The sequence below is a fragment of the Bombina bombina genome, chromosome 7 (genome assembly GCF_027579735.1).
Source record: "Bombina bombina isolate aBomBom1 chromosome 7, aBomBom1.pri, whole genome shotgun sequence".
In the NCBI taxonomy this organism is placed as follows: domain Eukaryota; kingdom Metazoa; phylum Chordata; class Amphibia; order Anura; family Bombinatoridae; genus Bombina; species Bombina bombina.
This window is the reverse complement of record NC_069505.1, coordinates 584,238,664-584,263,995: the sequence shown is the minus strand read 5'-3', so window position 1 is coordinate 584,263,995 and position 25,332 is coordinate 584,238,664. Positions and strand designations below refer to the sequence as shown.

At 35.6% G+C, this 25,332-nt stretch overlaps 1 protein-coding gene across 1 annotated transcript in view; it reads right to left on the bottom strand.

The window, feature by feature from the left end:
* LOC128667142 (uncharacterized) overlaps positions 1-25,332 on the bottom strand; it is a 68,905-nt gene that overhangs the window by 27,238 nt on the left and 16,335 nt on the right. The window contains exon 7 of the mRNA XM_053722062.1: positions 19,086-19,127. Coding sequence (XP_053578037.1) covers positions 19,086-19,127 — 42 coding nt within the window. The remainder of the gene's footprint in view (positions 1-19,085; positions 19,128-25,332) is intronic.

The window sequence follows — 25,332 nt, the reverse complement described above, 5'->3', positions numbered from 1 at the left end:
CAGCACGCTGACCAAAGCAATATGGTGTCGGTCTATAGGTGTCTCACGGTCAAAAGACAACTTCCAATTTCCCTCTGTTAGATGCAGTACTTAGCAAGGTGTTTCCTTGTTCCAATTGGGATCGAGACTTCTTGAGCAACAAACAGTGTAAACTGTTAAAAGGCTAAAATTCACGTCTCTTTGCACATAAAAACAAAACTCAGTCCAGGCTGAGTAACTGAGAAAAAGTTTTTTATTTTTGGAGCTGATAACGCGTTTCTCGGCCGTTAGCTCATGGCCGTTTCATCAGATCAATTACATACATTGTTAACAGGTACATTTAAAAAGGTGTACATATCACCTGATTGGATAAAACAGAACCAATAGGCATATTGGTAACATTGTTGCAAAGAGACGATTTTGTTAGACATTCTTCTAAATGGCTGAGAGGCCAATAAGATACAATTTTTTAAAAGAATAAAAAACAATATAAACTAACTAACTAATTAAGAATACATATCTGTATAAAATATTGAGTGAAAAGTATTGCTAAAAAGCCACATTTAAAATTGTTTAGATAAGTCTGTGACGGAAAAACATTTTTTCATAATATAAGACAGATTAGTCAATTTGTAAGAGGATTTTTCTCTTTTTTTCTTGGTAAAAGATAAAAAGTCTGCGAGTAACCCAGATTCTTTTTATTCTTGTTTGTTGAAAAAGATGTTGACGCTATCAAAATATATACATGCTAAACGTGTTTGTCAATAGTCTGTGAATATTTGGGAAATGTTTAAAGTAATAATTTTTCTCTTGCAGGTCTATATTTAATAGTGGTCTTTTTACAGTTCTTGCAGTTACGCCAATGCTCCCCCCAGCATGTTCTGGCCTTTCTGGAGGTGCGACCCACGTATTGCACCCCACAAATGCACTCTAGAACATATATAACATAGCTGGAATTACAATTGAAAAATCTGGTTATTTCAAAACTTTCTCCTGTTGAGAATGATTTAAAAGTTTTCTTGCCTGAAGTGATATGTTTACATGTTTGACATCTCTTCATGCCACATTTATATATTCCCACCTGTTTTAGGAAAGAGTTTGCTTTTTTAAGTTTAGGATTGGAAACTTTATGTTTTACTTTTTTGCTGGGGGCCAATTTGCTTCTTAATGTGGGGGCTCTAGTGTACACAATTCGGGGATGTTCTGATAGTAACGGTTTTAAAATTGGATCTCTACAGACTATGTGCCAGTGTTTGTTCAGGATGTGGTAGATTTGTCGATAATTGTTATTGTATTGGGTTATGAAAAGAGGATCCAACTGTAAAGTATTGTTAATATTGTTTTTCCCGGATTTCTTCTCTAAGAGAGTGTTTCTGTCTAGTGATCTAGCTTTGTTTAAACAGTTATCTAGGAGTTTTTTAGGATATCCTTTGTCAATGAATCTCTCATATATAATGTTACTCTGTTGATCAAAGGTTTCTAGGTGTGAACAATTTCGTTTTATCCTTTCAAATTGGCTGTAAGGAATATTTGCTAGCCATTTTTTGTGGTGATTGCTAGTAAAGTTTAGATAGCTGTTACTGTCTACTTGTTTAAAACATGTTTTTGAGCAAAAGAAACCCTCATTATCCCAACTCAAAGATAGATCTAAGAAATCTATTGATCTTTCGTGTATGACTGATGTAAAATTAAGACCCATTTGGTTCTCGTTGAGCGATGCAACAAAAGCTGTAGCTGATGTTTGATCTCCTCTCCATAGAAAGATAAGATCATCTATATAGCGGCCATAGAACACCAGACTCGCCCCCATTGAGGAATTATAGATGTAATTTTCCTCAAACATGCCCATAAACAGATTGGCAAAACTGGGGGCGAATCTGGTGCCCATGGCCGTTCCCTTGATCTGTAAGAAAAAGGAGTCTTGATACATGAAATAGTTGTGATGAAGAATGTATTCAATACATTCCAAAGTGTATTCTTTTTGTGCATTAGGCATGTACTGATCTCTATTGAGAAAGAGTGAAATAGCTTTAAGACCTAAATGGTGTGTGATGTTGGAATATAGAGCTCCAACATCACAGGAGATCCAAAGAAGATCTCCTGTGTTGGTATGATGTTTCAATTTGTTCAAAAGATCTGTGCTGTCTTTAATATAGGACGGTAGACCAAGAACATATTTCTGTAACAAAAGATCAATATAGTAGGATAAATTATAAGTGAGATTGTCAATACCTGCAATGATGGGGCGTCCTGGGGGATTTTCTAAATTTTTGGGTATTTTTGGAAGGTGATAGTAGTGTGCTATGCTTGGATTCGTAACTTTGAGAAAGAGTTTTTCGTCTTTATTGAGAATTTTTTGATCTATTCCTTTTTGTATTAATTTTTGGTAGGTTTTGAGAAATTGCTCAGTAGGATCTTGTTTAAGAATTCTATAATAATTGACATCCTTTAGAATTCTATCCGCTTCTTTTAGATAGTCAGTGAGATTTTGAATAATGATGCCTCCTCCCTTATCTGCATCACGAATAATGATATTAGAGTTGTTAGATAGGGAGTGGATAGCTTGTTTTTCTTGTAAGTTAATATAGAATTTACTTTTGGCGTTTTTTTGAGTCAACTTCTCAAAGTCCTCCAAAACCATACTTTGATAAATCTCTATATATTGATTCGATCCTAACACAGGTGAAAAAGATGATTTTGTTTTTACACTGGTATGTATAAAACCTTTGTATAAATGTGTGGCTAAATTATCTATTGAGCTGGTGATGATAGGTGTATTGTTCTTACATTCCATGTTATCTGTAAGTATACATAGTGCATCTGTGTTTTGCAGGTTTTGTTTTTTTAAAGTTTTTGATGTGAAATATTTTTGTAATGAAAGTTTTCTTGTAAATCGATTAAGATCAACGAAAAGGTTAAATAGTTTATGTGGATTTGGTGGGCAGAAAGATAGTCCTTTTTGTAATACTCTTTTTTCATTGGTTGTAAGTGTGTGGGAAGATAAATTAAAAATCCCTTTCTCTAATTTTTTGTAATTTCTTTTTCTTGGAGGTAAGGCCTCTGCCTCTTGAGCCTCGTAATCTATGTATAGGGGTCTTTTTTTGGAGTTTTGGTCTTCTAAAGAAATTCTGCAATGTTGTGGAGCATTCTCTAAAAAAGAGGTTGAAGATGTAGAGTTTGGCCTAGTGTTTCTTTCATGAAAAACATCTTCTTCAGTAACTGAGGTCAAAGGTGCAAAACGGTTTGGATGTTGAAAAGAAGATGCTTTTGGATGAAAATCGGGTTCCTTTTTGTGTTGTTGATTCCTATGTGTTTCTTTGGGGGTTTGTGGTCTGTAGTCGTAACTGGTAAAAGAGTTATGATCTCTATGTCTATAATTAGAATAGTCTTCATGTTCATAATGAGGATTGTGTTGGGAAGAATTATGGTGTCTGTTATTGTAATGATTATAGGAAGAATGTGGGAATCTATTATATGATGTGTCATCATTTGTTCGGTTTCTCCTAGGATGTGTATTGTAATTATCATATGGTCGATTTCTCCTGGGGTATGTATTATAATCTGAGTTATGATATCTATTATAAAATGTATTGCTAGGAGGAGGGGGGTTGTTTTTTGTGTGATATTCAGAATGATAGTGTCGAGATGGTTGTTGTTCTTTATTGTAATAGTGATGTATAGGTTTACGACGGACAGTAGTCCATCTTTCTTTTCGTTCATCATTTTTGTTTTGTGATGAGAAGTTTTTACTGTTTGTATGATTTTTAGGGGTGTCGAAATTTATGGTCTGGTTATTAGAATCGTGGTCCAAAATAACAGTTTGTGTGGTATTTTTCTCTTGGCGATTATAATTATATACTTGATCTTTAATATAATCATTATTATCCCTCTCTAGTTTTTTCTTTTTAGACCATACCAATTCTTCTTGATATTTGTCTGTACGTTCATACATCTTTTTCAACAAACGGTCATAATCAGGGTTTTCAAGATGTTTAGAGAGTTCTTTTTGTATTTCTTCTATTTTATCCCCACATTGGTTAGATAAAACATGTCTATGTTCTATTAGTAGTTTAATAATCTCAAACGAGCAATTATTAAGAATATTGTACTATTTTGTCATAAGTTCTGTATTCTCCTTGAAGGAGCAATGTTTCAGGATACGTAAACCTCTGGGGATCTGTTTAAGATCAGAATATTTCTCAAGTGTGGTTAAATCCCACCAGTGTCGGTGTTCTTTTAATATTTCCTCTTCTAGAATGTGAAAGAGATCTTTCATGGGTTTGTTTAGATCTGAGTCACATTCTGCAGAGATAGGGGCGGATTTGTCAGATAGACTGAATGTCGATCTCTTTTTCTCTCTTTCCTCTCTAGACAACATGTTGAGAGATCAAGGGAGAAAAAAGAAAGAGAAAGGAATAATAATAATATCTAATAGTTAAAAAATATATTAATACAGTGTTTGTTGTTTTTATCCTATTGAATATAAAAAGCAAAAAGTAGGCGTGGATGAGAAAGGGGTTTTTGGTATCTGAATTAGATAGTACTGTAATATCTAAGGCTGCACTCCTATGTGTCTACCGAGACAAAAAGTGAAAAGGGAGTGTATATTATTGAATATAGATAGGGGGCGCCATATAGAACATTTTTAAAGAATGGGTGCGTTACTACGTGCTGGGAAAAAACCTTGGAAAAAAGTGTGTGTCTATGTGACAAAATATTTGTTATGAATCACAAGAAATGTTTCAATGCTAAAGTGATATTTGTGATATATCTGGAACTAATAAAATGTATGCGAATAAATGAACAATTGCAAGAAAAAATCAAGTGAAGTTAATAATAGTAGTGCTTGTATAATCTGGTGATATGATACAATTTAAAAAATAAATGTAAATAATCAAGTGATAAAATACAATGGTTGATAGTTGAAAACTAATGCAAACCCAAAAAGTCCATTGGTGAAACAAAAAAAGAAGGGTCTTGTGAAAGTTCAATCAACAAGCGAAATCCGTGTGGCGAGGCTGCTTCTATTGGTGCTGTCGGTGAATCAGAAATCTAAATGGTGAGAAGAAAAAGAGAGCGCCTCATAGTGCAGATATCTCTAAACAGGTAGAAAATTTTGTATTAACCAAAAAGCAGGTACTCACAAGTGGAGTGGCACTTTTTGTTAAGAAAGTGCATACGAGCAGGCTGACATTCTCAGCAGTCAGCATGCTGACCAAAGCAATATGGTGTCGGTCTATAGGTGTCTCACGGTCAAAAGACAACTTCCAATTTCCCTCTGTTAGATGCCGTACTTAGCAAGGTGTTTCCTTGTTCCAATTGGGATCGAGACTTCTTGAGCAACAAACAGTGTAAACTGTTAAAAGGCTAAAATTCACGTCTCTTTGCACATAAAAACAAAACTCAGTCCAGGCTGAGTAACTGAGAAAAAGTTTTTTATTTTTGGAGCTGATAACGCGTTTCTCGGCCGTTAGCTCCTGGCCGTTTCATCAGATCAATTACATACATTGTTAACAGGTACATTTAAAAAGGTGTACATATCACCTGATTGGATAAAACAGAACCAATAGGCATATTGGTAACATTGTTGCAAAGAGACGATTTTGTTAGACATTCTTCTAAATGGCTGAGAGGCCAATAAGATACAATTTTTTAAAAGAATAAAAAACAATATAAACTAACTAACTAATTAAGAATACATATCTGTATAAAATATCGAGTGAAAAGTATTGCTAAAAAGCCACATTTAAAATTGTTTAGATAAGTCTGTGACGGAAAAACATTTTTTCGTAATATAAGACAGATTAGTCCATTTGTAAGAGGATTTTTCTCTTTTTTTCTTGGTAAAAGATAAAAAGTCTGCGAGTAACCCAGATTCTTTTTATTCTTGTTTGTTGAAAAAGATGTTGACGCTATCAAAATATATACATGCTAAACGTGTTTGTCAATAGTCTATGAATATTTGGGAAATGTTTAAAGTAATAATTTTTCTCTTGCAGGTCGGTTCTTTTCTTTTGTTCTGGTTTTATAAGTGCTGGTTTTTGTGTTATCGTTTGTTGAAGAGTAGGATCGTATAAGACATCTATAGATGCCACTTGGCCATTGGATGAACCTATCAATAAGATAGGTTTGTTCTGGTTTTATAAGTGCTGGTTTTTGTGTTTTCGTTTCATTGAACCTAGGAGTAGATTGGGACGTGGTGTTTTGTCTTTTAAAAATAAGTTTTGTGAGTACTAGATACAAACAAGGCTTGAATACGCCTGAAAAGAATCTATTCTCTGTGCATTTACATCCTAGAAAAAAGTGTGGTCAGTAGGGAACAGATGTTTGTAATGATGTGATAGAGAATGAAAGTCACTAAGACTTCCAATATGTTTATGTGTATAGTGTTTATATTTTCAATGATAAAAATATATAATGGACGTCAAAATGCATATGAGACAGGTATACTATCAGTTAAAGGCAGCTAAATCTAAATTGGAGTTGAGGCCTGCTGGATACAAAGTTTTAAGTTTATGTATCCAGAAAGTCTCACGTTGTCTAAGTGAAATCATTCTGTTATAGTCTGTGGAGGGGGGAATAAAGTCTATCGGATAAAATTTAAAAATAGAAGGATTGCCACCATGTTTTCGGAGGCAATGTTCAGGTATACTATGTTTAATAGTGGTCTTTTTACAGTTCTTGCAGTTACGCCAATGCTCCCCCCCAGCGTGTTCTGGCCTTTCTGGAGGTGCGACCCACGTATTGCACCCCATAAATGCACTCTAGAACATATATAACATAGCTGGAATTACAATTGAAAAATCTGGTTATTTCAAAACTTTCTCCTGTTGAGAATGATTTAAAAGTTTTCTTGCCTCAAGTGATATGTTTACATGTTTGACATCTCTTCATGCCACATTTATATATTCCCACCTGTTTTAGGAAAGAGTTTGCTTTTTTAAGTTTAGGATTGGAAACTTTATGTTTTACTTTTTTGCTGGGGGCCAATTTGCTTCTTAATGTGGGGGCTCTAGTGTACACAATTCGGGGATGTTCTGATAGTAACGGTTTTAAAATTGGATCTCTACAGACTATGTGCCAGTGTTTGTTCAGGATGTGGTAGATTTGTCGATAATTGTTATTGTATTGGGTTATGAAAAGAGGGTCCAACTGTAAAGTATTGTTAATATTGTTTTTCCCGGATTTCTTCTCTAAGAGAGTGTTTCTGTCTAGTGATCTAGCTTTGTTTAAACAGTTATCTAGGAGTTTTTTAGGATATCCTTTGTCAATGAATCTCTCATATATAATGTTACTCTGTTGATCAAAGGTTTTTCTTCTTTTTTCTCCCTTGATCTCTCAACATGTTGTCTAGAGAGGAAAGAGAGAAAAAGAGATCGACATTCAGTCTATCTGACAAATCCGCCCCTATCTCTGCAGAATGTGACTCAGATCTAAACAAACCCATGAAAGATCTCTTTCACATTCTAGAAGAGGAAATATTAAAAGAACACCGACACTGGTGGGATTTAACCACACTTGAGAAATATTCTGATCTCAAAACAGATCCCCAGAGGTTTACATATCCTGAAACATTGCTCCTTCAAGGAGAATACAGAACTTATGACAAAATGGTACAATATTCTTAATAATTGCTCGTTTGAGATTATTAAACTACTAATAGAACATAGACGTGTTTTATCTAACCAATGTGGGGATAAAATAGAAGAAATACAAAAAGAACTCTCTAAACATCTTGAAAACCCTGATTATGACCGTTTGTTGAAAAAGATGTATGAACGTACAGACAAATATCAAGAAGAATTGGTATGGTCTAAAAAGAAAAAACTAGAGAGGGATAATAATGATTATATTAAAGATCAAGTATATAATTATAACAGTGACGTGCAGTCACAGGAGGCAGGTGAGGCAGCGCCTCCCCTGGCCAATCTATGTAATTACAGGCAGCATTTATTTAAAATAAAAAAATAAAAAAATTATTTTATTTTTTTTCATATTTTTTTTTTTTATAAAATAAGGTGACCCCCCCTACCCCCCCACCCCTCCACCAAAATCATGATTCTGTGTCTGTAAATTTTATTAAAACCGGCTCACTGTTAAATTATACATCTATACAATACATGATTACATTCATATTGTGCAAGACAAGGACAGCCGGCTGTCCTTGCATTGCGCAATATGAATGCATTGACTACTGTGGAAGTGTATGGGACGCTGAGAGACTGCCACCAGAGGAGAAAAGGTGCTAATGCAGTCAGTGCTCTCCAATGCGCCCCATACGCTTCCACAGGAGGCTAGCCTCCGTCCTGGCCGCCTCTCAGTCGTCTCACTACTAGTCTGACTCTCAGCCAATCAGATTCAGAACTCGTCTGAATCTGACTGGGGCTGGCAGCTGGCTGTCTCTGAGTGAGTGCCGGGCGGGAATGAAATAGATCCTTCCGCGTGCGGTCACGTGTCTCAGAGCAGCTCAGTTAGAGTCAGACGACGTGGAGGTACTGAACAACAACGACCGTTATTCAGTCAGCATTGATTCCAACCGGAGCAGCGTAGAAGACTACTTCAACTTGTTGTTGTTGGCGGCGGCGCATCTTTTTAGGTAGGTCAGTGGCGGGGACCGGGGTTGACATGACAGACTCACTGTTCTGTTGTTGTAAATCGAAGTTCGAATTGATCATGTGATATTGTGATTAGATTGATGTTGTCTTGTTGTGTTATGCGTAGGGTATTGGGCAGAGCTAGATTGTCATTGTTCCCTAGCTTCACTTTTGAAACTGTGACTTTTGCACAGATGGATCATGGAGAAGCAGAAGAAACAGTGGGTCTGAGCTTCTAAACCATGATAATAGCACAGTATCCAGAACAACCTTCTGTTAATTAATGTGTCATGTAAAACCTTCACTAAAAAGTGATCTATCCCAGTTACTGTGTTTGTAGAGTTTGTGTAATACATATAGGTGTTTGTAATAAACACTATCAAGTGTATTTTCTATACCAAACACAACAGATCTATTTGAGATGACTTTATTGAGCATGTGCTCCATTCACATCATATCTAAATAACTAAAAACAGCTAAAAACAATGTATGTGCCTCAATGCAATAGCTATTAGCATGTCAAATTTTAGACACTTCTATACACCCATTTGGCTCTACATTTGGATAGTTCTAATTTAGAACTTTTAATGACAAATGTAGTATGTACACTGGTATTACTAGTTATCGTTGAACTTCTAAACAATGGAAAAAGGTAGGAAAACACTGTAGGCTGTGCTGTGCTGTGCTGTGCTTTATAGTTCCCAAGCATAATTAGTAAATTAAAGTGGGAGGTCATTAAATAAGCTTTTAGTGGCTAGCTTGTTAATAAAAGGGTATGCTGTATGGTAGTAGTAAAATACAACCCGGTTCCATGTGGAATTTTCATGTTACAGTAGCAACCTGGCAGGCTGGCACCCTGGTTTTGTCCCACTTTGTCTGTAAGAATGATAAATGCCCCCTAAGTGAAATACAGTGCATTGCATGGAATTTGCAAAGGATTTCCCAGTAACTTATTAAACTGAGCCAAAGGTGTTTCTTAATATTATGATTAGTGCTATGCATTGTGTATTGTGCTCTCACAGTTACACGCTTTTCAAAGAAATCACATGTTAAAGGGACATGAAACACCAAATTCTTTTCTTTCAAAATTCAGAGAGAATACAATTTCAAACAGCTTTCCAATTTACTTTGATTATTGAATTTGCTTTCTTTTCTTGTTATCCTTTGCTGAAAGGTTTATCTAGGCAAGTTCAGGAGCAGCAGAGAACCTAGGTTCTAGCTGTTGATTGGTAGCTGCATATATATATATATATCGATTTTGATTGGCTCACCCATGTGTTCAGTTAGAAACCATTAGTACATTGTTTCTCCTTCAACAAATGATACCAAGAGAATAAAACAGATTAGATAATAGAAATAAATTAGAAAGTTGATTAAAATTGTATTCTCTATCTGAATTATGAATTTTTTGGGGGGTTTCATGTCCCTTTAATATCAATTTATCAAATCCTATTTTGATAGGCTTGTAACAGAGGGCTTTTGCAGGTGTAATGTAAAAATATTAACATGGCTTATTCATGATATTATTTTTATGATGTTGCTCTTTTTACTATGAAGAAGATATCTACAATGCACATTGATGATAATAATGAGATATATATTAGTTAATAAGTATATGAATCTTGTATATGAATATTCTTTTATAGCCAAGATTCCCTGAATTTTAGCACTGCATGTTCTCCTTGTATATAGTATGAATTGATTTAGGTAGGTGTCAGAGACTGTCAGTGGCGGTGGCGGGCCTCAGCCTTTTATAGTGACTCCTGAGCCTGCTGGGGCCCTGGGCCAATCTTTTATTTTAGGCGGCAGTGCGGCACTAAGTTGAAGTTAGATAACGTGAGTTGAAGACAGTTGAAAATGTCCACCACAGCCTTTGTCTGTGCCTATACCTGTTCACCAGCTGCCACTGGTTCACAACATTTTTTTATTTACTGAATAATGAAGGAATCTATAAGCATAATTTGCAGCATTGAAGTAAAAAAGTATGTTTGAAACATATTTTAATGGGCCTGGATTTGTAGATCTCATAATCAGAGCAAGCATTTTGTTATCTGGCAAGAGTTTCTGTTACAATCCTTTAGACTAAAAACAGATGTTTACTAAGTTGACCAGTTTTCAAAGACACCATTGAAAGGGAGATGAAACCCATATGTTTTCTTTCATGATTTAGAAAGAGCATGCAATTTTAAATAACTTTCCAATTTACATCTAATATCTGATTTTTTTCATTCTTTTGATATCCTTTGATGAAACGCATATCTAAATATGCTCTGTAGTTACTGAGCATATTTAGATATGAATTTCAACAAAGAATATCTGATTTTCTTCATTCTTTTGATATCCTTTGTTGAAAAGCATATCTAAATATGCTCATTAGCTACTGAGAATATTTAGATATGCTTTTCAACAAAGGATATCAAAAGAATGAAGGAAATCAGATATCCTTTTTGAAATTCATATCTAAATATGCTCAATAGCTTCTAAGCATATTTAGATATGCTTTTCAACAAAGGATATCAAAAGAATGAAGAAAATCAGATATCCTTTGTTGAAAATCATATCTAAATATGCTCAGTAGATACTGAATGGTGGCTGCATATAGATATTGGCTCGCCCATGTGCAATTGCTATTTCTTCAACAAAGGATATCTAAAGAATGAAGGCGTATCCGATTCCTAGACACTGCCTCACCAGCCTCTGAAGTCACCGCACATCACTGAATTATAATCGCCAAGAGAAAAATACCACACAAACTGTTATTTTGGACCACGATTCTAATAACCAGACCATAAATTTCGACACCCCTAAAAATCATACAAACAGTAAAAACTTCTCATCACAAAACAAAAATGATGAACGAAAAGAAACATGGACTACTGTCCGTCGTAAACCTATACATCACTATTACAATAAAGAACAACAACCATCTCGACACTATCATTCTGAATATCACACAAAAAACAACCCCCCTCCTCCTAGCAATACATTTTATAATAGATATCATAACTCAGATTATAATACATACCCCAGGAGAAATCAACCATATGATAATTACAATACACATCCTAGGAGAAACCGAACAAATGATGACACATCATATAATAGATTCCCACATTCTTCCTATAATCATTATAATAACAGACACCATAATTCTTCCCAACACAATCCTCATTATGAACATGAAGACTATTCCTATTATAGACATAGAGATCATAACTCTTTTACCAGTTACGACTACAGACCACAAACCCCCAAAGAAACACATAGGAATCAACAACACAAAAAGGAAACCGATTTTCATCCAAAAGCATCTTCTTTTCAACATCCAAACCGTTTTGCACCTTTGACCTCAGTTACTGAAGAAGATGTTTTTCATGAAAGAAACACTAGGCCAAACTCTACATCTTCAACCTCTTTTTTAGAGAATGCCCCACAACATTGCAGAATTCCTTTAGAAGACCAAAACTCCAAAAAAAGACCCCTATACATAGATCACGAGGCTCAAGAGGCAGAGGCCTTACCTCCAAGAAAAAGAAATTACAAAAATTAGAGAAAGGGATTTTTAATTTATCTTCCCACACACTTACAACCAATGAAAAAAAGAGTATTACAAAAAGGACTATCTTTCTGCCCACCAAATCCACATAAACTATTTAACCTTTTCGTTGATCTTAATCGATTTACAAGAAAACTTTCATTACAAAAATATTTCACATCAAAAACTTTAAAAAAACAAAACCTGCAAAACACAGATGCACTATGTATACTTACAGATAACATGGAATGTAAGAACAATACACCTATCATCACCAGCTCAATAGATAATTTAGCCACACATTTATACAAAGGTTTTATACATACCAGTGTAAAAACAAAATCATCTTTTTCACCTGTGTTAGGATCGAATCAATATATAGAGATTTATCAAAGTATGGTTTTGGAGGACTTTGAGAAGTTGACTCAAAAAAACGCCAAAAGTAAATTCTATATTAACTTACAAGAAAAACAAGCTATCCACTCCCTATCTAACAACTCTAATATCATTATACGTGATGCAGATAAGGGAGGAGGCATCATTATTCAAAATCTCACTGACTATCTAAAAGAAGCGGATAGAATTCTAAAGGATGTCAATTATTATAGAATTCTTAAACAAGATCCTACTGAGCAATTTCTCAAAACCTACCAAAAATTAATACAAAAAGGAATAGATCAAAAAATTCTCAATAAAGACGAAAAACTCTTTCTCAAAGTTACGAATCCAAGCATAGCACACTACTATCACCTTCCAAAAATACACAAAAATTTAGAAAATCCCCCAGGACGCCCCATCATTGCAGGTATTGACAATCTCACTTATAATTATTATTACTATATTGATCTTTTGTTACAGAAATATGTTCTTGGTCTACCGTCCTATATTAAAGACAGCACAGATCTTTTGAACAAATTGAAACATCATACCAACACAGGAGATCTTCTTTGGATCTCCTGTGATGTTGGAGCTCTATATTCCAACATCACACACCATTTAGGTCTTAAAGCTATTTCACTCTTTCTCAATAGAGATCAGTACATGCCTAATGCACAAAAAGAATACACTTTGGAATGTATTGAATACATTCTTCATCACAACTATTTCATGTATCAAGACTCCTTTTTCTTACAGATCAAGGGAACGGCCATGGGCACCAGATTCGCCCCCAGTTTTGCCAATCTGTTTATGGGCATGTTTGAGGAAAATTACATCTATAATTCCTCAATGGGGGCGAGTCTGGTGTTCTATGGCCGCTATATAGATGATCTTATCTTTCTATGGAGAGGAGATCAAACATCAGCTACAGCTTTTGTTGCATCGCTCAACGAGAACCAAATGGGTCTTAATTTTACATCAGTCATACACGAAAGATCAATAGATTTCTTAGATCTATCTTTGAGTTGGGATAATGAGGGTTTCTTTTGCTCAAAAACATGTTTTAAACAAGTAGACAGTAACAGCTATCTAAACTTTACTAGCAATCACCACAAAAAATGGCTAGCAAATATTCCTTACAGCCAATTTGAAAGGATAAAACGAAATTGTTCACACCTAGAAACCTTTGATCAACAGAGTAACATTATATATGAGAGATTCATTGACAAAGGATATCCTAAAAAAACTCCTAGATAACTGTTTAAACAAAGCTAGATCACTAGACAGAAACACTCTCTTAGAGAAGAAATCCGGGAAAAACAATATTAACAATACTTTACAGTTGGACCCTCTTTTCATAACCCAATACAATAACAATTATCGACAAATCTACCACATCCTGAACAAACACTGGCACATAGTCTGTAGAGATCCAATTTTAAAACCGTTACTATCAGAACATCCCCGAATTGTGTACACTAGAGCCCCCACATTAAGAAGCAAATTGGCCCCCAGCAAAAAAGTAAAACATAAAGTTTCCAATCCTAAACTTAAAAAAGCAAACTCTTTCCTAAAACAGGTGGGAATATATAAATGTGGCATGAAGAGATGTCAAACATGTAAACATATCACTTGAGGCAAGAAAACTTTTAAATCATTCTCAACAGGAGAAAGTTTTGAAATAACCAGATTTTTCAATTGTAATTCCAGCTATGTTATATATGTTCTAGAGTGCATTTGTGGGGTTCAATACGTGAGTCGCACCTCCAGAAAGGCCAGAACACGCTGGGGGGAGCATTGGCGTAACTGCAAGAACTGTAAAAAGACCACTATTAAACATAGTATACCTGAACATTGCTTCCGAAAACATGGTGGCAATCCTTCTATTTTTAAATTTTATCCGATAGACTTTATTCCCCCCTCCACAGACTATAACAGAATGATTTCACTTAGACAACGTGAGACTTTCTGGATACATAAACTTAAAACTTTGTATCCAGCAGGCCTCAACTCCAATTTAGATTTAGCTGCCTTTAACTGATAGTATACCTGTCTCATATGCATTTTGACGTCCATTATATATTTTTATCATTGAAAATATAAACACTATACACATAAACATATTGGAAGTCTTAGTGACTTTCATTCTCTATCACATCATTACAAACATCTGTTCCCTACTGACCACACTTTTTTCTAGGATGTAAATGCACAGAGAATAGATTCTTTTCAGGCGTATTCAAGCCTTGTTTGTATCTAGTACTCACAAAACTTATTTTTAAAAGACAAAACACCACGTCCCAATCTACTCCTAGGTTCAATGAAACGAAAACACAAAAACCAGCACTTATAAAACCAGAACAAACCTATCTTATTGATAGGTTCATCCAATGGCCAAGTGGCATCTATAGATGTCTTATACAATCCTACTCTTCAACAAACGATAACACAAAAACCAGCACTTATAAAACCAGAACAAAAGAAAAGAACCGACCTGCAAGAGAAAAATTCTTACTTTAAACATTTCCCAAATATTCACAGACTATTGACAAACACGTTTAGCATGTATATATTTTGATAGCGTCAACATCTTTTTCAACAAACAAGAATAAAAAGAATCTGGGTTACTCGCAGACTTTTTATCTTTTACCAAGAAAAAAAGAGAAAAATCCTCTTACAAATGGACTAATCTGTCTTATATTACGAAAAAATGTTTTTCCGTCACAGACTTATCTAAACAATTTTAAATGTGGCTTTTTAGCCATACTTTTCACTCGATATTTTATACAGATATGTATTCTTAATTAGTTAGTTTATATTGTTTTTTATTCTTTTAAAAAATTGTATCTTATTGGCCTCTCAGCCATTTAGAAGAATGTCTAACAAAATCGTCTCTTTGCAACAATGTTACCAATATGCCTATTGGTTCTGTTTTATCCAATCAGGTGATATGTACACCTTTTTAAATGTACCTGTTAACAATGTATGTAATTGATCTGATGAAACGGCCAGGAGCTAACGGCCGAGAAACGCGTTATCAGCTCCAAAAATAAAAAACTTTTTCTCAGTTACTCAGCCTGGACTGAGTTTTGTTTTTATGTGCAACGAGACGTGAATTTTAGCCTTTTAACAGTTTACACTGTTTGTTGCTCAAGAAGTCTCGATCCCAATTGGAACAAGGAAACACCTTGCTAAGTACGGCATCTAACAGAGGGATATTGGAAGTTGTCTTTTGACCGTGAGACACCTATAGACCGACACCATATTGCTTTGGTCAGCGTGCTGACTGCTGAGAATGTCAGCCTGCTCGTATGCACTATTTTAATGAAAAGTGCCACTCCACTTGTGAGTACCTGCTTTTTGGTTAATACAAAATTTTCTACCTGTTTAGAGATATCTGCCCTATGAGGCGCTCTCTTTTTCTTCTCACCATTTAGATTTCTGATTCACCGACAGCACCAAGAGAAGCAGCCTCGCCACACGGATTTCGCTTGTTGATTGAACTTTCACAAGACCCTTCTTTTTTTGTTTCACCAATGGACTTTTTGGGTTTGCATTAGTTTTCAACTATCAACCATTGTATTTTATCACTTGATTATTTACATTTATTTTTTAAATTGTATCATATCACCAGATTATACAAGCACTACTATTATTAACTTCACTTGATTTTTTCTTGCAATTGTTCATTTATTCGCATACATTTTATTAGTTCCAGATATATCACAAATATCACTTTAGCATTGAAACATTTCTTGTGATTCATAACAAATATTTTGTCACATAGACACACACTTTTTTCCAAGGTTTTTTCCCAGCACGTAGTAACGCACCCATTCTTTAAAAAATTTCTATATGGCGCCCCCTATCTATATTCAATAATATACACTCCCTATAAACAAAAATAAGTTGCATATTCATCCAAAAATGATAATCAAGCAGCAATTTAATGGGAAAAAATAAACAAAGTAATGCTTACAATAAAAAATGATTTTTCATCGAAAGTAGTGAAGACAGTGCAAATGATCCGTTTTATTAATTGTGCAAAATAAGCATTTCTACTTAAATTCAAATGACCTCAGTTATAATGAGGAAAGATCCGTATGTAAGAAAAACATTTAGGGCCAGAATACAAGTGGAGTGCTAAATTATCGCACGCCTTCAAACGGGCAAATTTGCCCATTTGCTGGTGTACGATAATTAACCAGTCATTACATGTGGCTGGTTATTGCTACCACAAGCTCGCGGTAGCAATTAGCACTCAGAAAATTAACCAGAGATCCGATCCCTGGTTATTTTTCTAAAAGTGCCCCAAATGCCCTCAAAATAGAGGGCATTGTAGTTTTTTATTTAATAAAAAGTAGTTTGTTTTTTAAATTAAAAAACAACTGCACTAGGCAGTTTTTGGGCTCTAAAGTTGGTGGCAGTGGGTTAGAAACAAAAGGCGCTGAAAAGTGCCTTTACATTGCGGTCTATGGTAACTGTGTGTTCCCAGTAAATATATATGTATATGAATATATACATATATATTTATTTGTTTATATTTGTATATATAGTACACATATGAACACATAAATATATATGTATATAGCCATAAAAATAAATATTTACAAATTACTGTAATACTTACCCCTTCGCTGAGCAAGGTTCTAATGCCATCTCAATGGAAGTGCGATCTTGTGAGCCATTAATTGATTAGTTAGTGCAAATTGAATAGTTTCTCTAAAGGTGGGAAACACTTCAAAAGTTCAAATATACACTATTTAGGAAGGAAAAACTTTAAAAGTTCAAATTTATCGTCAGCTGATTGTCATCCAATAAGTATTTAACTTTCATATTTTAAAAACAAACAAAACAAAAAAATGAAAGAAAATTGTTCTGTGCTTCTTACTGATGTAACTGTAACTTTATTTAAGTTTAAGAGGCTGTCCTGAAGATGCTACCCATAAGAAATTACTTGAAAAAAATGCCAGAAATAAAGTTGTACAGAATGATTCAGTCCAAAAAATCTTTTTTGTATGTGCGCATCTCTAATAGCTACCAGATTACTCTCATAACAATGACAAAAATATTTATAAATGCATTTTTTAAAATATGAGATCATCATCACATTTTAGACTTTCATAGTGATTGAAAGGCAAATAAACACAAATTGCTTAATTATATATAGAAGTAACTTTGTGCTAAGCTCTCTGGTTACTATTTATTATTTATTTTTGTATTTCATTATTTATTTAATTATTTATTTTTTGACCATATTTGAAAGGTTTTTAAACAATATCTTAGAAGAGTGAATGCAAACCTGCCATTGCACATATAATTTTGCATAAATAACAAATATGTATTCAATGATCTTATATACATTGGACATCAATCAAATTAAATTAATGTATGAAATTATTCTTAATAAATGTAATGTAATAAAAATAATAAAATTGAGAGACTTTAATAGGCTAAGAATGGCATTCTAGATAAATAACAATAAATAACAAAAATGTTTAAATACAAGAAAACTTCAATAATAAAGGAATTAAAACTAAAAAAAGAATTGTAAACAAACAAGAAAACCAATTAGCAATAATTAATACATAAATGCTTAACCCAATAGGTTTTTTTTCATCAGCATTAAAAACTATATGGCAAAATATATTTTCTGACATATTTTTTTTTCTTGAAAATACTATTTGTAGTTGTTAATGACTGTTTTGTAAATTTAGTTCGAGCTAGGTCAAAAATAAGAAATTTTTAAAGTCATACATAAAAATGCATGATGCATATCTAATTATTAAAGTTACAGTAATTTCAAAATTAAAACTTTCATGATTCAGATAGAGCATATCATTTTTATATAAATATATATATATATATATATATATATATATATATATATATATATATATATATATATATATATATATATATATATATATGTTAATTCTTCTCTTTGCTATAAAATAATTCTAAGGATCTGCATCAATATTTACAACTGTGTGTTTAAGACTTTAATACTAACAAAACATCTCTCAAAATTTATTTTAAAAACATTTCAAATTCTGCTAAAAAATGTATAAAGACAAAGAAAAGAGATGAATTTATTTAGTTAAATAAAAAAAGAACAGTGATAGCAACTCAAAACACACAAAAAGCAATACTAAAAAGAACTAAAAAAAATTGATAAATTACAGTATTACATAATTGTTTAACTGATTCAGATTAACATTTTAATCTTTCATTTTAATGGCGTTAAGACTTTTCCTGCCATCCTAACTGCGCTGGGCTTTAGCGCCGTTAGGACGGAATGGAACATCCTAGCCGTTTGGCTGTTCTAAAGCCAACAGCGCTTCCAGAATGGGATTGCGGTCTGGAGGGCATGCCTAGTATCATAGGGACGCTCCCCTAACTCAATCCCATCCTAGAAATCTTGTGATCACAGGCACAATTGCAGGATTTAAATTTGTTTACATTGGAACGTTGTTCTGATTTAGACATATTAACCCAGTCATCAAAGGGTTAAAGTTTATTTTTATTATTATTCATATTATTATTTATTTTTATTTTATTTATTTTTTACCAATATTTTTCTTCTTCTAGAAACTTACTAGTAGTGGGTGGTAAAGTAGTTGTTGGAAAAGTTGATGCAGCTAGGATAAAGAAGAAACCATATACAAGTAATTATGCAAAGTTTAAATAATAGCAGATAAATTGACTGAAATACAAAATAATGTGATTGCTTTAAAAAAGGTCATGTTATTTAAAAGAAAAGAGAAAAACAATGTATAAATAAACAAAGCTAACAAAATGCATGTTAGCTAAGGTAAAGTGAAATTCTAATGCATAAAATAAAGGATATATCATGGGATAAATCATTATCTGAGTATATTTTTTAAATAGATTAACATTGTGATAACTTATGATCAAATTTAAAGCCAACTCAATCCATCAGCTAAAAACAAATATATAACTGTTTTCAAATTACTTTGTATTGCATTGATTAATCAGATAATTATAACCCTAAACAACATGTTTACACAGTACCAGAAAGAAAAAAACAAAACAAAAAATATTCCATACAATCAATGCAGAAAGACCTACAAATGACTGGCTAACTATAGACCTTGACACAATGTTGGCATATTAGCAGTGTTAATTATATTACCAAAGAAAAGTTGATAAAGAGATTCACATTTAAATGACAGTTAAAGCTATATAAGCCAACAGTTAACAGAAACAGCTACATCATATACAAAAATATACATAAAGAAACAATTTTCAATCCATTTTAAACTCTGCAGCTGTTAAACAAGAAATTGGAAATGTATTACGGTTAAAACCAATGTCATAATACACTGTCTCTTTAAGGAGTGCTTGAACATTTTTAAAACTATGGGAAAGTCTTGTGGAGCAAGTCAGAGAGTTCCATATTGGAGAATTCCTGTATACATTAATGTTAGGGTGTAATGAGAGAGTAGAACTAAATCAGACAGAGATTTAAAATATATGCAATGTAGGAACAATAACTGCATTGGCATATGGATGTAGCTGTAAAAAAATATATAGTAAAATATTTAGATAACTTAAATGGATATTAAACAGTAGATCAATGCCAGACATAAGGAAGCATTTAAAGCAAAGATTAACCTGTCAATATTTTGTAGATTTTTTTTTTTTAAATTATACTCACAGCCTGGTCTGCACATTAGAAAATCAGAACTTCAGTTCTCACTTTTTCACAAATAAAGCTTGGAAAGCTTTATTATATGAGATTATTCTCCATGTTAAAGTGAAAACAGAATAATTGTAGTAGTTTTGGCTGTAGCATTGTTTATAGCTCAACAAATGGACACATGAGAATATTTTTTTTACATCCACTTAAAAAACACAATTTATGCTTACCTGATAAATTTATTTCTCTTGTGGTGTATCCAGTCCACGGATCATCCATTACTTGTGGGATATTCTCATTCCCAACAGGAAGTTGCAAGAGGACACTCACAGCAGAGCTGTCTATATAGCTCCTCCCCTCACTACCATATCCAGTCATTCGACCGAAAACAAGCAGAGAAAGGAGAAACCATAGGGTGCAGTGGTGACTGTAGTTTAAAATGAAAAAAAATACCTGCCTGAAAATGACAGGACAGGCCGTGGACTGGATACACCACAAGAGAAATAAATTTATCAGGTAAGCATAAATTATGTTTTCTCTTGTAAGGTGTATCCAGTCCATGGATCATCCATTACTTGTGGGATACCAATACCAAAGCTAAAGTACACGGATGAAGGGAGGGACAAGGCAGGTACTTAAATGGAAGGTACCACTGCCTGTAAAACCTTTCTCCCAAAAATAGCCTCCGAAGAAGCAAAAGTATCAAATTTGTAGAATTTTGAAAAAGTATGAAGCGAAGACCAAGTCGCAGCCTTGCAAATCTGTTCAACAGAAGCCTCATTTTTAAAGGCCCATGTGGAAGCCACAGCTCTAGTAGAATGAGCTGTAATCCTTTCTGGAGGCTGCTGGCCAGCAGTCTCATAGGCTAAGCGGATTATGCTTCTTAGCCAAAAAAAAAAGAGAGGTTGCCGAAGCCTTTTGACCTCTCCTCTGCCCAGAGTAGACAACAAACAAAGCAGATGTTTGACGAAAATCTTTAGTAGCTTGTAAGTAAAACTTTAAAGCACGAACCACGTCCAGATTGTGTAATAGACGCTCCTTCTTTGAAGAAGGATTAGGACACAAAGACGGAACAACAATCTCTTGATTGATATTCTTATTAGATACTACCTTAGGTAAAAACCCAGGTTTGGTACGCAGAACTACCTTATCTGCATGGAAGATCAGATAAGGAGAATCACATTGTAAGGCAGATAACTTGGAAACTCTATGAGCCGAGGAAATAGCTACCAAAAAAAGAACTTTCCAAGATAAAAGTTTGATATCTATGGAATGAAGAGGTTCAAACGGACTCCCCTGAAGAACTTTAAGAACCAAATTTAAGCTCCAAGGTGGAGCAACAGGTTTAAACACAGGCTTGATTCTAACTAAAGCCTGACAAAATGCCTGAATGTCTGGGGCATCCACCAGACGCTTGTTTAAAAGAATAGATAGCGCAGAAATCTGTCCCTTTAAGGAACTAGCTGACAATCCTTTCTCCAATCCTTCTTGGAAAAAAGATAATATCCTGGGAATCCTGACTTTACTCCATGAGTAGCCCTTAGATTCACACCAATAAAGATATTTTATGATAGATTTTCCTGGTGACAGGCTTCCGTGCCTGAATCAAGGTATCAATGACTGACTCGGAGAAACCACGCTTTGATAAAATCAAGCGTTCAATCTCCAGGCAGTCAGCCTCAGAGAAATTAGATTTGGATGGTTGAAAGGACCTTGAAGTAGAAGGTCCTGTCTCAGCAGCAGAGTCCATGGTGGAAAGGATGACATGTCCACCAGATCTGCATACCAAGTCCTGCGTGGCCACGCAGGCGCTATCAAGATCACTGATGCTCTCTCCTGCTTGATTTTGGCAATCAGACGAGGGAGCAGAGGAAACGGTGGAAACACATAAGCCAGGTTGAAGGACCAAGGCGCTGCTAGAGCATCTATCAGCGTTGCCTTGGGGTCCCTGGACCTGGATCCGTAACAAGGAAGCTTGGCGTTCTGGCGAGACACCATGAGATCAAGTTCTGGTTCGCCCCAACGAAGAAGCAATTGTGCAAACACCTCCAGATGGAGTTCCCACTCCCCCGGATGAAAAGTCTGTCGACTTAGAAAATCCGCTTCCCAGTTCTCTACACCTGGGATATGGATAGCTGAATCTCTGCCCAGCGAATTATCTTTGAGACTTCTAACATCGCTAGGGAACTCCTTGTTCCCCCTTGATGGTTGATGTAAGCCACAGTCGTGATGTTGTCCGACTGAAATCTGATGAACCTCATTGTCGCTAGATGAGGCCAAGTCTGAAGAGCATTGAATAATGCTCTTAGTTCCAGAATGTTTATTGGAAGGAGTGACTCCTCCTGAGTCCACGATCCCTGAGCCTTCAGGGAGTTCCAGACTGCACCTCAACCTAGAAGGATGGCATCTGTCATTACAATTGTCCAATCTGGCCTCCGAAAGGTCATACCTTTGGACAGATGGACCCGAGATAGCCACCAGAGAAGAGAATCCCTGGTCTCTTGGTCCAGATTCAGTAAAGGGGACAAATCTGTGTAATCCCCATTCCACTGACTGAGCATGCATAGTTGCAGCGGTCTGAGATGTAGGCATGCAAACGGCACTATGTCCATTGCCGCTACCATTAAGCCGATTACTTCCATGCACTGAGCCACCGAAGTGCGAGGAATGGAATAAAGAACACGGCAGGAATTTAGAAGTTTTGATAACCTGGACTCCATCAGGTAAATTTTCATTTCTACAGAATCTATCAGAGTCCCTAGGAAGGAAACTCTTGTGAGGGGGGATAGAGAACTCTTTTTCTCATTCACCTTCCACCCATGCGACCTCAGAAATGCCAACACTATGTCCGTATGAGACTTGGCAATTTGGAAGTTTTTTCTGAGGTCACCTTCCACCCATGCGACCTCAGAAATGCCAACACTATATCCGTATGAGACTTGGCAATTTGGAAGTTTGATGCCTGAATCAGGATGTCATCTAAATAAGGGGCCACTGCTATGCCCCGTGGCCTTAGGACTGCCAGAAGCGACCCCAGAACCTTCTTAAAAATTCTTGGGGCTGTAGCTAACCCAAAGGGAAGAGCTACAAACTGGTAGTGCCTTTCTAGGAAGGCAAACCTGAGAAACCGATGATGATCTTTGTGTATCGGAATGTGCAGATAAGCATCCTTTAAATCCACTGTAGTCATGTATTGACCCTCCTGGATCATAGGTAGGATGGTACGAATAGTCTCCATCTTGAATGATGGAACTCTGAGGAATTTGTTTAAGATCTTTAGATCCAAAATTGGTCTGAAGGTTCCCTCTTTTTTGGGAACTACAAACAGATTTGAGTAAAATCCCTGTCCCTGTTCCTCCTTTGGGACTGGATGGATCACTCCCATAACTAGGAGGTCTTGTACACAGTGTAAGAATGCCTCTCTCTTTATCTGGTTTGCAGATAATTGTGAAAGGTGAAATCTCCCTTTTGGGGGGAAGCCTTGAAGTCCAGAAGATATCCCAGGGATATAATTTCCAACGCCCAGGGATCCTGGACATCTCTTGCCCACGCCTGGTTGAAGAGCGAAAGTCTGCCCCCTACTAGATCCGTTACCGGAAAGGGGGCCGTTCCTTCATGCTGTCTTAGAGGCAGCAGCAGGTTTTTTGGCCTGCTTACCCTTGTTCCAGGTCTGGTTATGTCTCCAGACCGTCTTGGACTGAGCAAAAGTTCCCTCTTGTTTTGCATTAGAGGAAGTTGATGCCACACTTGCCTTGAAGTTTCGAAAGGCACGAAAATTAGACTGTTTGGCCCTTGGTTTGGACCTATCCTGAGGAAGGGCATGACCTTTTCCTCCAGTGATATCAGCAATAATCTCCTTCAAACCAGGCCCGAATAGGGTCTGCCCCTTGAAGGGAATGTTAAGCAGCTTCGATTTTGAAGTAACGTCAGATGACCATGATTTAAGCCATAGCGCTCTGCGCGCCTGGATAGCAAACCAGAATTCTTAGCCGTTAGTTTAGTCAAATGAACAATGGCATCAGAAACAAAAGAATTGGCTAGCTTAAGTGCTCTAAGCTTGTCAAGTATTTCATCCAATGGAGTCGCTACCTGTAAAGCCTCTTCCAGAGACTCAAACCAGAATGGCGCAGCAGCAGTGACAGGCACAATGCATGCAAGGGGCTGTAGGATAAAACCTTGTTGAATAAACATCTTCTTAAGGTAACCCTCTAACTTTTTATCCATTGGATCTAAGAAAGCACAACTGTCCTCGACAGGGATAGTAGTACGCTTTGCTTGAGTAGAAACTGCTCCCTCCACCTTAGGAACTGTCTGCCATAAGTCCTGTGTGGTGGCGTCTATTGGAAACATTTTTCTAAAAACAGGAGGGTGAGAGAACGGCACACCTGGTCTATCCCATTCCTTTTAGGTATTGGAAAAACATCAGTACATACCGGCACTGCATAGTATTTATCCAGTCTACACAATTTCTCTGGCACTGTAATTGTATCACAGTCATTCAGAGCAGCTAAAACCTCCCTGAGTAACACGCGGAGGTGTTCAAGCTTAAATTTAAATGTAGAAATATCAGAATCAGGTTGCATCATCTTCCCTGAGTCAGAAATATCACCCACAGAAAGAAGCTCTCCTTCTTCAGCTTCTGCATATTGTGAGGCAGTATCAGACATAGTTCTTAAAGCGTCAGTATGCTCTGTATTTCATCTAACTCCAGAGCTATCTCGCTTTCCTCTAAATACAGGTAGTCTGACTAATACCGCTGACAGTGTATTATCCATGACTGCCGCCATGTCTTGTAAAGTAAACGCTATGGGCGCCCTGGATGTACTTGGCGCCATTTGAGCGTGAGTCCCTTGAGCGGGAGTCAAAGGATCTGACACATGGGGAGAGTTAGTCGACTTAACTTCCCCCTCATCAGATTCCTCTGGTGATACATTTTTTAAAGCCAGAATGTGATCTTTATTGCTTAAAGTGAAATCAGTACATTTGGTACACATTCTAAGACGGGGTTCCACAATGGCTTTTAAACATAATGAACAAGGAGTTTCCTCTATGTCAGACATGTTTATACAGATTAGCAATGAGACTAGCAAGCTTTAAATCAAGTTAACAAGCAAATATAAAAAACGGTACTGTGCCTTTAAGAGAAACAAATTTTGTCAGAATTTGAAAAACAGTGAAAAAAG